Source organism: Lissotriton helveticus, chromosome 2_1 (assembly GCF_964261635.1).
Source record: "Lissotriton helveticus chromosome 2_1, aLisHel1.1, whole genome shotgun sequence".
NCBI classification, from domain to species: Eukaryota; Metazoa; Chordata; class Amphibia; order Caudata; family Salamandridae; genus Lissotriton; species Lissotriton helveticus.
This window is the reverse complement of record NC_136059.1, coordinates 1681216014-1681229567: the sequence shown is the minus strand read 5'-3', so window position 1 is coordinate 1681229567 and position 13554 is coordinate 1681216014. Positions and strand designations below refer to the sequence as shown.

At 44.5% G+C, this 13554-nt stretch overlaps 1 protein-coding gene across 1 annotated transcript in view; it reads right to left on the bottom strand.

Moving 5' to 3' along the window:
- Positions 1–13554, bottom strand: part of LOC144818838 (fructose-1,6-bisphosphatase 1-like) — a 68818-nt gene that overhangs the window by 14081 nt on the left and 41183 nt on the right. Inside the window, exon 6 of the mRNA XM_078676626.1 lies at positions 5612–5731. Within this exon, the coding sequence (XP_078532752.1) occupies positions 5612–5731 (120 nt within the window). The remainder of the gene's footprint in view (positions 1–5611; positions 5732–13554) is intronic.

The following is a 13554-nucleotide window of genomic DNA, read 5'->3' as shown; positions in this document are numbered from 1 at the left end:
TGGACCTGGGTGCCTTCTGGCGATGGCGAGAGGAGAGGTGTGCAGCACTATACCATATGTACACTTCTGAGGGTATTATTTCATTTGAGGAGTTTAAGCACGAATATCATATACCTGAAATGGAAAGGATGTGGTATCTGCAGGTACGACACTGGGCGCTGCAACCACAGTTGCGTGAATCAGCGGATAGGAGGCTCTCGCCCTACGAGAAGTGGCTGACAACACGTACCTCAGACACAAAGCTGATCTCAGATCTTTATCAATTTCTGCAGCCCCCCTCCTATCATATTCATAACCCGGGTAGGGAGCGGTGGGAACGGGAACTGGGTAGGACACTGACTCATACGGAATGGGACCAGATTTCATACCGGGCACGACACTCCGCATACCACACCAGCCTCACCGAAACATTCACTAAAGTGACTACCTATTGGTATTACACCCCAGCGAGGCTGCACGAAATGAAACGTAACATTGAGGACACATGTTGGAGGGCTTGTGGGCAGGTGGGCACTCTTACGCATGTGTTATGGGACTGCCCCTTGCTACGCCCCTACTGGAGGGAGGTCCTGGATGAAATAGACACACACTTTGATATTGAGCTGCCACGCTTCCCTGCCTATGTACTGCTGGGCTTTCCTAACCGGTTAATGTACCCTCTAAAGTCCCGAAGAGGCCGTCAGATTGCAATTGCGCTGGGCTCAGCCGTTCAAAACATTCTCATACACTGGCGCACCACTACACTCCCCTCTATCACGGGCTGGCTGCATAGGTTATGGCATGTCTTAGGCATGGAGAAGTTGTTGCTTACAGTAGCGGGTGACGTGGAACAATCTGATGACCTATGGCAACCATTCCACTCGCTCCTGGTTACCGAATTTAAGGAGCTCACATGTCCACGGTACCTTAGACTCTTGCGGCTGACGTCACCTACGAGTTCATTTGCCTGATGATTTGAGGGGGGGGGGGGGTGAGCCGAGGGGAATAGGGCGGGGACCGAGGAGTGAAACAGGGACACGATCAGGCACTGGACGGGGGTGGTGGGGTGGGAATGGAAGAATTGGGAGGGTTAGGGGGTGTTGGTTAGGGATTTGTTTATTAGTGTGTTATAGTCGCTGTATGTGCATCGACAAGGATACCGGCTGGTCGCCTCTTTCGCAATGACTTTATATGCTATACACTCTCGAATGACGATCTTGTGTTTCGAATCTAATGCGACTACTGTTTCTTGTTTCTGTGAATAACTCAATAAAATGCTTTAAACCTAAAAATCCATAACTCCAGTTATATGTATCTGATCTAGTTCATGTTGATGTCTAAATTAAGATAACATCGGTTTTATTTTTATAAATTGGTGTTGAATTTCTTTCAAATCAAGTCAATTACTTATCGTTCATGTTGCTATTCTGAAATGTTCAACACATGTAGCTCTAGTAAAGCCTGACTGCTCTTTGCCACTCTACCGGAACTGAGCAAAGGATTTATTATTGGAATCTAAGGACCATCTTTGGGGTATTGTGAGGGTATTGCACGGTGAAGCCTAACCAGCATCACCACATAATACTCCACCTTCCTACAGAGAGGATAAGTATGTACTTCAAAGGAAGCAGAACCCCAACATAGAACTCCAAAGACCCAGACCCTAAATCACATTTGGTATCTGGAATTGGACTAGAAGATGTGATTGAGACCCCAAAAAGTGTCATCTGCTAAGCAGCCAGACAGGCTGTGTGATGAGGGAAAGCTCTTCAAGAACTGATGCTCGTGACCGGGACTGGGAGCTAAGGCCTGCTAGTCTCCCTTCTGGGTGAGGGGACATGACACACAGGAATCAAGTCAGCCTCATCTAGAGCCTGGAGCACCAGCGCCTGCCTGCTTGCCAAGACCAGTGTTGCCTGTAAGGAAGAGGATAGCCTTTGAGGAAGTGAGATCAAGTAGGGATACTGTTGAGTGGACTCTCAGTGAGAGGTGTGAAGAGACGACTGCTGCATGGATCAGGTCATTGCCTGCGTTAAGATTCAAATCAGCAAACCTTGTATGCCAGGAGAGGGCCTCTGTGTAGATAGTCATTAAAAGTGTGCCAAGCAGTGAGAGCAAAGCCCATGTAGCACCACTGTGGCGACCCCGTATGCCGGGAGGAGCTGCTGTGGAAATTACTGATGGAGGACATGGGGTGAAGCCTGTGCTGGTTTGTAGTGTGCCATAACGGGCTGCCGTGGTACAGACTGCTGTGTGGTGAGGGCCAGTGCCTAGGAAGCCAGCAGAGGCTGCCAGAAATAAACGTGGTATGAGGATCAGGTTGTAGCCTGAGAACTGTGAAGCTGTAATGACCCATATATAAGGAGCATCAAGGACTGCACCTGAACTGACCCCATGGACTGAGTGAAGACGCCATAGGCACATCGCACCATCACAGGGACCCAGATCAGGAGCATCAGTTTGAACCCCTCCCCCCCTTTCACTGCTGGGAAGCGCAGATCTACCTGCTCCTTCTGCACGCTAAGAACACCTTTGATCACTGCCGAAGACAGGAGCATAGGTGCAGAGGAGAACCTGCACTCGGGAGTGCTGCCACACTTCCCATGTGCAGCCGACACACTAAGCAAGAGTGGAGCCTTGCAAGTGCATTGGAAAGGTCACCCGCTAAGACAAGGCACACTTCCTCTTGGCAGGAGTTGGTAAGGCTGGTCACAGGCCTAGCGGGCCCCAGGGGACCCGCTGCTAAGAGTGTTGTAGCGCCAAGACCCTTTTGACTATTTTGGTCATTGCTCATTTTGGTTATTATTTAAGAGTTGGAGTGGATTCTTGAGTTAAGGCCTACTAGTGAGCATTCCCTGGATATGGCCACCACTGAATGGGGAATAACCCAAACCATATTGCAATAAGCTAGTGGGAAAGGGAAACACTAGAATCCTGATCTCAAGGGGGAAATGTGTTGTCTATAAATGTCATAACCTACCTTTGAACTTGTAAAATTACAAACAAAATAGTTCTACCATTATAAATATAAGTATTTGACTGGGCATTGATTTATTGATGCTGCTCTGTGCTCATTGAGTTATGAGTCATGTTCACTAACCTGTATCCACAATATTCTCCCGGGAGATCCTTTGACTGCTGATCGACAGCTACCCTTGAGAGTCAAGTGCAAAAGGGGTACTATGTCTAGTTGCTGGGGAGTCCGTCTGGCTAGTCTGCCCCCTGGTTCATGATTCTTGGTAAACAGACAGCAGCAAAACAGATCCTCTGTTCTGAAATTTAGGCCTCAGAAATCTTCTCAGGCCGCTACAGTTGTGTCGGTCTGTACCAGAATTCCCTTCCCTTAGAGAAGCCGATGGAACCACACAAAAAAAAAACCTGCTTGTAGCAGCAGGATGTTAATATGGGGCGACTATGGAAGACAAGTTGTTCTGGGAGTCAAAGCCCATGACCAGACTTGTTTTCAGAGCACACCCACCTAACTTGCAACCATAAACCACAGCAAAACATCAGCTGAGCACTCTAATACTACCATGTCACATGTATCCTGAGAGCTCAATACTTTTTGGGACAAGTGTTTCTAAGTAGCTTTTATCGGGGAAGTAAAGCAAATCTAGGGGAATGTGACTCTGCATTAAAATTACAGAAACAACAGTTTATAGATCCATAAAGACCATTTCAATTTCAGGGAACGCACCCTCTTGACAACTTCTCGCAATGCCTTTGTAATCTTCTCGTTCCTCCACGTTTTCCATGTGTATTATGTTACTGTGAAGCAGACCTTAGGCAACACGAAGCCAAGTATGAAATCAATAGTCAGACAACATTTTCCTACCTAGCCTGTCAACCCTACTGTGTCACTGGAGATTTCCCACTAAGATACTTTTAGAAACAGCACAAACCACATGTTGAGAAAAAATACAAAATCTTAAATATTCGTTCTGCAAGCAACATGCGCTGGAGACAGTAAACAGACCCATACTGCCAGAACTTAGTGTGCCACACAAACAAGAAAAAAAGAAGAAAATAAAAAAAAGCTTGTGGGTCCACTCAACTACTGAAATGCTCGATGACTGGAGAAGAACACACTGCCAAGAAGCTAGACAGACGAGTTCCCTTTTTCTCCAATTGTGGACTGGTCAATCTAAAGAACAAACCTACAGAGTCCCAAAATTTCTCTACTCCATGAGTGAGTCACAGTCCAGTTTCTTTTCTTTGCATTATGGGACTTGTAAGACCGTTATAACAAAGGTAAATATAAGACTACAAATATTAAAATTTCGAAGATAAAACCTAAAATGGCTTATCTTCTGCCACGATTTATGGGTATGGTGGTTAGGTAACCACCTACAATTTTGACAATTTAGAATAGAGTCCTTGGCGAGTGACAATTTTCTCTACGTTAAGCCTTGAAAAACACATTTTCTTACCAACTTTCTCGCTTTCTGTCCTTTCTTTTAGACATCCCCCTCCCCTTCATGTTTCCATGGTTACTTGTGCCTACTGGTTTCAACTATATGTTTAAGAGGTTTTTTCCAGCTACATTTTACTCCAAACTATGAAAACCTACTGTATAATTGTCATTTTCTTTATGGTGGTCTGTTGATATATGCACTACTACTCTTTAAGTCAATTTGTCACTGCTTTGCTTCTATATTGTTTGGCAATAGCTACTGTTCACATATTTGCCTCATCCTGGTTCCCTTTGCTTATTGTTTTAATTCCACTACTTCTGCATCATCCTTAAATGTTTACCTTCTCTGGCGCCCACCACCTCAACTCTCAGGTTTGCTGACTGCATAAGAACAAGGTGTCCACCATACACGCCTCAAACGTAAGAAAGAAGTTTAATATATTTAATAGCTGGCTGTCAGTAACCCCTTCGGCAAATCTTGCTGTTACAACATATTTTATCCTGTCCTCATTTCCAACAAGACTTAGCTCCTTCTAGGCTTCAATCTTGTATGCAGTTGATTTTCAATTTACCGGAATACTGCCCCATCGGTCTACCACGGTGACAGCTTTAAAACTCACCCAGCCTAAGAAACGTCAGATTACTATTGTTTTTTGCTCGCCTATACTTTGTGCTGGGTTTCAAGTGTGCTCAGATCTTTCTTTTTTATATATATCACTGTTTAACTTGCCTAACTGTACTTCTTTTGCTTGACCAGCGATTTGATAAAAATATATGCACAAATGTACTAAGAACATAAATGTAAACAATTTGAATATGAGACATTTGGGAAACAGCTTATCAAAACATGTAAAGCAAAAAGCAAAATGATGGTTCTTCTTCACGCTCTTAGAAGTTTTCTACAAGGGGCACTTTAATCCTTCCACCCTATGGAACTAGGATGTCTCTCTTTTCAACATTCTAATGGAAGAAGCAGAAACAGTAAGAAACTTCAACTTTTCTAAACTCTTTTTCATCTGCAAATCTGTTGGAGATGGGGAGGGGGTTGGAACCGTGATATCCTCCGGCAATGGCCCATGTGGTCAGACTTGCTGGTCCAACCTTGCAGATGCCTACTATAAAGCTAACAGACTACAAAGCGTAGTAAATAAAGTAGTGCAGTATGGATTCAGGAATAAGTTCTAGAAATAAGTTAGGCATTGAGGCCAGCCTGCTCACCTTTCCTTTGGGACTCTTCGAGTTGGCAGGATACAGGAAGATCCCTCCGTAGACCAGTGTGCGATGGACATCTGCCACCATGGAGCCCACATATCTACTGCCATACGGTGAGCTGCCGTCCTGCAAAAGGTAACAAAAAAATAAACAAAAAATGAAGCTACATGTACTCATGTACTTTATTTCGGCCCAATAAAGATAACATTTACTTCTGATGACACGAAAATAACCCACTAGGCTGCATCGAGAAATCAATTTCTTGGGCCATAATTGTGGCCCAATATGTATTTCCTGTATCACTTTTACTTTGGTTCAGTTTACATGCTACATTTTTTCAAACAGGAAAATGTTGCTTGAAAACTACCACATCCGCTTTGATGTACTGACCTACCTACTTTACTGTAGCATTCCTAAAGTGTACCGGACCTCTCGCCCTTCTGTTTAGGGCTGTGCTATTTAAGTATATTATTTGAACAAAAACAGTACAAGAACATTTCAGCTAGAAACTATGTATACAGCAACAGCTAGAAAAAGTACATATGTTGAATAAAGCATAATGGTATTACTGGTGTTGGTCAGTGAGCGTTACAAAACATTATATACATTAAAATAACTTACAATCTCTAAACATACATAGAAATTTGGTTGAAACCGAATCATGTCTTTGGGCACGGAGGGAGGAGAAATGTGAGATTATGATGAATGATTAGTCAATATTACCTTCTTGTTTGAGAAGGTATGTTTTTAGAGCAATCTGAAAAGTGGAGCCAGAGGAGTTGAAAAGGAAGTAAAACAAGCAAGTTAAATCGCTCAAATGTTAAGGGGCAGACAGCCCGTCCTACACATTGCCTCCTCAGTGCAGAGGCCCATGTATGACCCCATCAGACGCTACCGCAGAAGCACTTAAGCATGAACCTCTGACCCAATTCCATGAACTCCAATGAGGGTCAGCCTACCATGGGCACCCTGGCAATCCTTTATGCACTAGATGTGGCCTAAAAGGACACAGGTAAGGGTTGCAGCCTGTCTCCAGTGCCATTGCTCACCCCTAAACATGTAACACGTTAGGAGAGGCCTTTCTCAAATGAATCCCTACTCATGGATTGTATTGCGCAGGAATCTGCCACTAGGCATGACGGAGGAGTTGTTGAGGGGCGTGCTAACACCCCCTCGACCCCCCCAGAAGGAACATATTTTAACGAATGGATTTTCTCTTCCAAAAGGGAAAAGCAGTCTGTCTTCTATCCTCTTGATTGACTCCTGCGAAGTAAGGCAACCATTTTGTTTTTGTTGACGCATGGGGGCTTTGTGCAGCTCCTGAGCACATTACTTAATTTAAGGGGTATCATTGGGGAGATTGGGATGAGAAGAGCCTTCCCTATCCCGAGGTGCCCCTCTTGGAAGGTGGTGATGATCCTTGAGCAGTAACCGACCCTAGACACCAGATTGGTGGGTTGTCTCCCCCTGGCAGAGAACTACAGCCCAGCCTCTCAATTGACTCAGCTTGAGAATCAAACAGAGATTATGATGCAAAAAATAAATAAAATGGTGGCTGGTAGCCTTTTTTTCCTCCCCAATGTTGGCACATGTGAGCTTTGTGCTGCCCCCAGAATATCTTTCTGTAAAAGTACACTCTTTGTAATGGTGCTCCTCGCTTATCGATTCCTGCCTGGGGAATCATGGCTGGGCTTGTGAGGATCCACCACTAGCTACCACAAATGTGTTATTTGGACGGGTGCGTCCCCCTGATAAAGGGACCAAACCTCCCAACTAGAGCAACTATAAATCTAACAATTTCACTTCTCTCCTTGAGGGACGGAAAAATGTATGGTAAACATTTCGTTTTTCGTGCTTGTGGTCGGGGGGCTTTGTGATGCCTCACATAGTTCCACAAAAGGTACATTATTGAAAAGGGATTCCCCTTTCTACTGCTGCCCCACTTATATGTATTCCGGTTTGAGAATTGCAGCTGGGCCCGTAGACCTTGAGCGGGAATACACCTCTACTCACCAGGGATTTGTTGTCTGAGCAGGTAAGCTCCACAGCATATGGGCCGAACCCCCCGCCTCCCCAATGAGAGCATTATACATTTGCCATTTTGCTTCTCCTGGGGTGACCGATCAGGCCTCGTACTCCTCCACTGGCCACTCCCAATAGTTAAAATGGGAATATTATTATTATAATTGCATTTGGTTTGCTTTCATGTGTATTTTGCATGTTGTAGTATTTTTTCTTTATCTTGTCTTATAGGTTGACTTTGGAATTCTCTGGAGCAGCTTCATGGGAAGACTTCAAGGAAAGACCTTACATTCTTTTCCTCCAGTGATTTCTTATCTCTATTACTTTTGTTTCCCACTCTCGCTTGCAATGTATTGTATTTTATTTTCACTTTCTGCTCACATCACACACCACTTTCTCACTCCTTTAACTTTTCTTCCAAGTAATTGAGCATTCCACTAAGCACACATCATTTGAGGAATAAAGATTTAGAGAGGAGCCACACATGATGCCTTGAATGACTGCGGTACAGGCCTTAACTCAAATAACGAAGAACAGCTCTGAAGCTGGTTCTGAAACTGAGACTGCATCTGAGGGAGTGGATCATGAATCAGAATCTGGAAGTGATTTTTCAGTTGTTGGAGTTCCATCTGATGACTAATCCTTTAACAGTGATTGAGAAGCACTTGATTGTGCAGCACAGCAAGGCAGTTGTGATGTCCCTTTTGTAGGTGCAAGCTGTGCCTCTGAGAGACCGTGGGAATGTAGCTCCATCTGTAGTGCAGGCAGACACCCATGCAGAGTACAGGACTAGTGCTCATTTGGCAACGTTCTTAAAGATTTCAGCCGCAAATGCCTCCTTTCACTGGAGATGATTAATGTAAACTCAATATAGCTAATTTAGTGCCCATTGACAACTTCCAGCTTTTTGTGGATGACATGTTCCTGGTAAAAATTGTGCAGCAAACAAATATACGTGCCAAACATTTTTTGAGGGAGCATGGAGGCCCTCTTGTGCCTCATTCAATCGCACGGCTGTAGACTCTCCCTTCACTTGGGCATTCAAAACAATTGGGGCCTTGCCCTGGTCATGGAAATACTTTGCAAACTGTCTGAAAGTCTCACGGGTCGTCTTGTATTGTCTGGGTACCACACAGCAGCGTATACTGCATTTTATTGATAACTCTACAGCACTGCTGCGGGACTATTCAGACCATGACAGGTTTTTTAAAAATCTGCCTGACATGTAACATTTCTTTGCTAAGTTTCCTGAGATCTCTACTCCAGGAAAGAATATAGCAGTCGTTGAGACTTTAATCCTGTACTTATAGTGGCTGCTGTTCAGGCAGCTTATACGAAGCAAGTGAGCTTGGTACGCATCAAGCTGTACATGTTGTGCAAGAGCTACACTGGTTAGGCACATAGTCTGAAAACATATACGGGGGAGGAAACCAGTATAAATCCTGCAGGTGGTTCTTCCACATTAGGAATTAGTGAAAAGATTGTGAGAGATCTTGTTCAATCACTTCTTCATAATGATTATAACCTTTATGTGGACACTTTCTACACAGGACTAAAGACATTCAGTGAGTTGTACAATGTTGGTACTGTGGCTTGCAGTACAATCCAAAGTCAAAAGCAAAGGATTGCCTCAAGAGCTTGTATATGAGAAGCTCCAAAAAGGTCAGAGCAGTGCTTTGAGCTGCTGGCTGTGAAAATCTCAAGTAAGGGGGAATGTATAGCTTGTTCGGTCAAGATTTTGGGACAGTAGGCAGAAGTGTAGAAGATCAAGTGTATACTTGATTATACATAAGCTGGGCGTTAACCAATCTGACCAGCTACTGCATCCCAACCATATTGTGGTATATAAATAAATAATACCGGATCTAGGTTTTACTGGACATAGTAATAACAGATAGCTCAATAAATAAGAGTCAAGATTCGAGGTAGTAGGAGTTTGCAGGTTTAATACAGCATAAAGGACAGGAACAGGACAACCTGCACAGGAATAGGATGACAGGGCCCTGCAGGGGGGACAGGGAATGAGCGCGCTGACTTTAATAACAATACACAAGCATATATACTAAAACAGTTGCATTGCAATACATATGATAGGCGGAGCAGTGGGTGTGGTCAATAGCAGTCGCGAAAGATAAGGGTGAAAGTAGGTGTAACAGGAGGCGTATACATAGACATGTGATGTAAACGTAACAGAATATGTCATAAATGGGGCGGAAACATGGAGGGGGCTACCTGAGGAGCCGGGACCTCTAACCTAATGGTGCGCGCAAACTGACAATGACGTGTTACTAGGAGAAGCTGGGGGCTATGAACTCTGCGCTAGGAGTAGAGACTGAAGTCTGGAGAGTCAGGGCGACATGTACCTAAACCCTATCTAGTATCTAATGTTTAGAGGACATGTTGATATAAACTAAGAGTCAGGAGGGGAGAGGCTAACAGACTCTAAGACTGGAGCATGCATTATTCTACATGTAGTGCGTGATGAAGAATATTAAATGACCATTAATACAGTATTTCTCTTACATGGAGACGTAAAGGCTAGACAATGACGGAAACTATTGATGCGATTCAGTAGCTTAGGAATGCAGAGAAGGAGGGCTGGACTGATAACTAGAATCATAACATACTCTTGGCAGACTCGTAGGCAGAGCCAGGCCGAGCCGGGCACTGTGAGGCAGGAAGTAAGTGAAGGGTCGAGGATACAGGTGGGGGCTGTATCGCTCCTCAGCGAGGATTCAGGAGACAGGAGCTGAATCTGGTGTCCGGGCCCTTTTGAGGCCTAGAAACGGGGACTTTACAATGAAATAACGTGCACACTGAGAAACGTGGCAACGTAACTTTACATAGGCCTGATATTCATAGTATTCACGAGAACTGGAAACTGGCATACTAGAGATGGACACAACTGTAATTGCGTCTTTAATCGAACATGGGGAATACATATGCATATTAATCATGCACACATAACATAAGATGGAGGACACGTAGGGACACAGAACATGGCAAAATTTACTTTTCCACAATATGACATGCAAGTTTTTACAAGTCGGTTGGAACAAGAAGTTGGCTGTCCATCTGATCCATTTGGCAATGTGCAATGCATATGTTGAGTTGACTATCATCAGATTACCATGGGAAGAGTGATGTCCTTCCTTGACTTTGAGTTGGCAATCACCGACAGTCTTACTGTTGTAAAAGCCGTAGCTTCTACTTCATCTGTTTGGGAAGACATTGGCAAGGCTTCAGAAGTGGCATTTGGTCGACTGCAATCTTGCAATAGAGGAAAAGAGTCCAGCATATCACAGATGCAGGGATTTTACTCAGCAAGGAATGAGAAGAAACATTTCTACATTCTCAGCCAAGTAAAATAGTCAGATTGTGTGTTAGACTGGAACTTTGAATGGCTGTGCATGGCTACACACCTTTCAGGGCCCATTAGTGGATTCAAACTGTTACAGCAAAGTTACCAAATCTTCCCCAAATGCATTACTATCAGTGCACATAACAGTGGAATGGACAGGTCTCATGTTTTCAATGGAGTAACCAGTCTGCTAAACTGTAAGGTTCTTAGTGCTTCTGGAAATATTTTTTAGGTAACTTGGGAGAATCTGCCCCAGGATTTTCACCCCATCTTTTCAAATATAGGCCTGCTCACACTATCCAAGTAATGGCCCACAGGACATGCTTGGACACCCTCCAATTAACTATCACACAGTGGAAGGAGTTGGATTTAGCACAGTGAGCACATTACAGAGAAGTCTTCCTGAGCCTAAGAAGGCTACCATGTGGAGGCGTTGGAAAAGGTCCACCTGGCATCTGCATTGAATTAGTCTGGAAATTGAGCTAGACAGAGGCATAAAGAGATAGTCAAAGCTTAGCCTAGGCTTGCTTTCATAGGGATCTCATGTTGGATGAAGGCAAATGGTACGAGTGACCCGCAGATCACTGCACTCAGCACTACTCACATGGGTCCCACTACAAACACCAATGTCTCTAACCAAGTATATAAGTTCACCTTTAAACTCTCCACGCTTGTGGCATTTGTGAGCTACACAAATGATAGACAACACAAGGCTGATCCTCTGTTCAAGGTTGATCGTCCAATAATCTTCAGTACTTTGGTTGATTGTGCGTCGTTAATGGTGGTGAAGTTTGAATTCGCCCTGTGGCTGATGGTGTCCATATGGTCCATAGGCTCTCTCTGGGTCATCAATACAGTAGTTTGTGTGATCTGCGTTCAATGCAAAATTTGTTTCTTCTGGCATTGATCTGCATATTACACAAGTGAAATGGGCCTCTGAAAGAGTTTAACTGGGGACTAGCTTTAGTCTTCATGTTCCACGGACATAGCATGGACACAACTTCATACAAATTGTCTCGGTCCCCTTTGATGCTTTCCAGAAATTCCACTTCAAAGGCTTCTTGAGGAAAATCAATTGTCATCCTATGCAGACATGGCAAAATGAGACCAAGGCACTCTCTTCATTTTATAAGTTTTACACACAGAGAAGCTTGACAAGCTCATCTCAGGATCTCTACACAAACACTAAATTTCAGCCCAGATGTTCTCTCCCTCCCCCCCCACGTCCCCAGCAATAATGGGTGTTACAGTGATGGCAACATATAAGAGGTAGTTTACAAAATGGTTACTTCCACTCTGATGGGGCCTAGCCGGAGGACAGCAAAACCTCTACCACAAAAGTAAACTGGGCAAGGCCTTCAACAGGCGTGTTCTGGATGCAGGACCGGACCTCAGCACTCCTCTATAAACAATTTCAACGAAAACTAGTGATCCCTGGGTGCTTGGACTGGTTCTTTTGCTATGCTCAGTGAGCGCTGGGTACAAGCCAGACACTCAAGCATTAGGCTAAAAACAATAGTTTTATTTTAAATCTTGTCTTGTGCATAAAAAGCTAAAAGATTAACTTATTTTGCTTTCTATACATTTTTGGGTAGTTTAATGCTATACTTTGGTCCCTGACAAACAACAGCTCCACTGTATATGGCCTTTTGCTGTGTGCAGTGGGTCCTGGGTGCATGTCTTAGCCTTCGTCTGATCAGCAAAACAACAGCTTAATGCTTTTGCTGGCCATATATGTACGACTATAAACCTTGTTTGATATATGCAATATTGTGTGACCTTCCTCGCCTGGATGTAGGCAAATATGAAGCAGCAACATTTAGGCTGAGCAGGAGTTCGTTACATGACCCAAGCTTTCTTAAAATATGAATGTCACAATGTTCTTTAATTAGAGCCTGCAGCAATAAAAAATCAATGCTTATGAATTAAATGATACAGAACTGTTAGCAATAAAATGTGATCCTAACATGCTGGGAAGGTGGTCTGAAAATAATCCATAAGGTACAGCGAGGAGTGGTTTTTAGTCGTCACTAGAACTCCGAGAAGGCGGATTACGAGACTGGCGGTCCACGGACTGCCAGACTCGAGGGAGTGCGGCGATGGCTGTCCTCGACCTCCCCATTAGAACCAGGGTAGTCGGGCCTCCCTGGGATCACCGCAACCGCCAGGGATCCCTGGAGGTGGCGCTGTGGTCTTGAGGCTGCAATATGCTTGGCGAGCCACTGAGGCCCCCCACCAAGCATATTACGCGTTTCCGCACTACCACACTTTTCATGGCGGAGCAACAGCCCTAAAGAAGTGTGGCAGTGAGGAAACAAAGGGGGCCATACAGGGTCCCCTGGTGCCTCACGCCATGTAGATGCATACAGGGGAACAAAAATGGTGCCCCCTTGTGTGGATTTACACCAGTACCTGCACAGTATGGACTGCAGCAATCTATGACATGCAAGTACTGCCTTTGACGTTCACATTGGGGGGCTATATGCATCGCCCTGGGAACGCCAAAGGCCCGCCCATCAGACCAGAAGAAAACTCCTGATCTGGCGGGCGATTCCTACATGGGTTT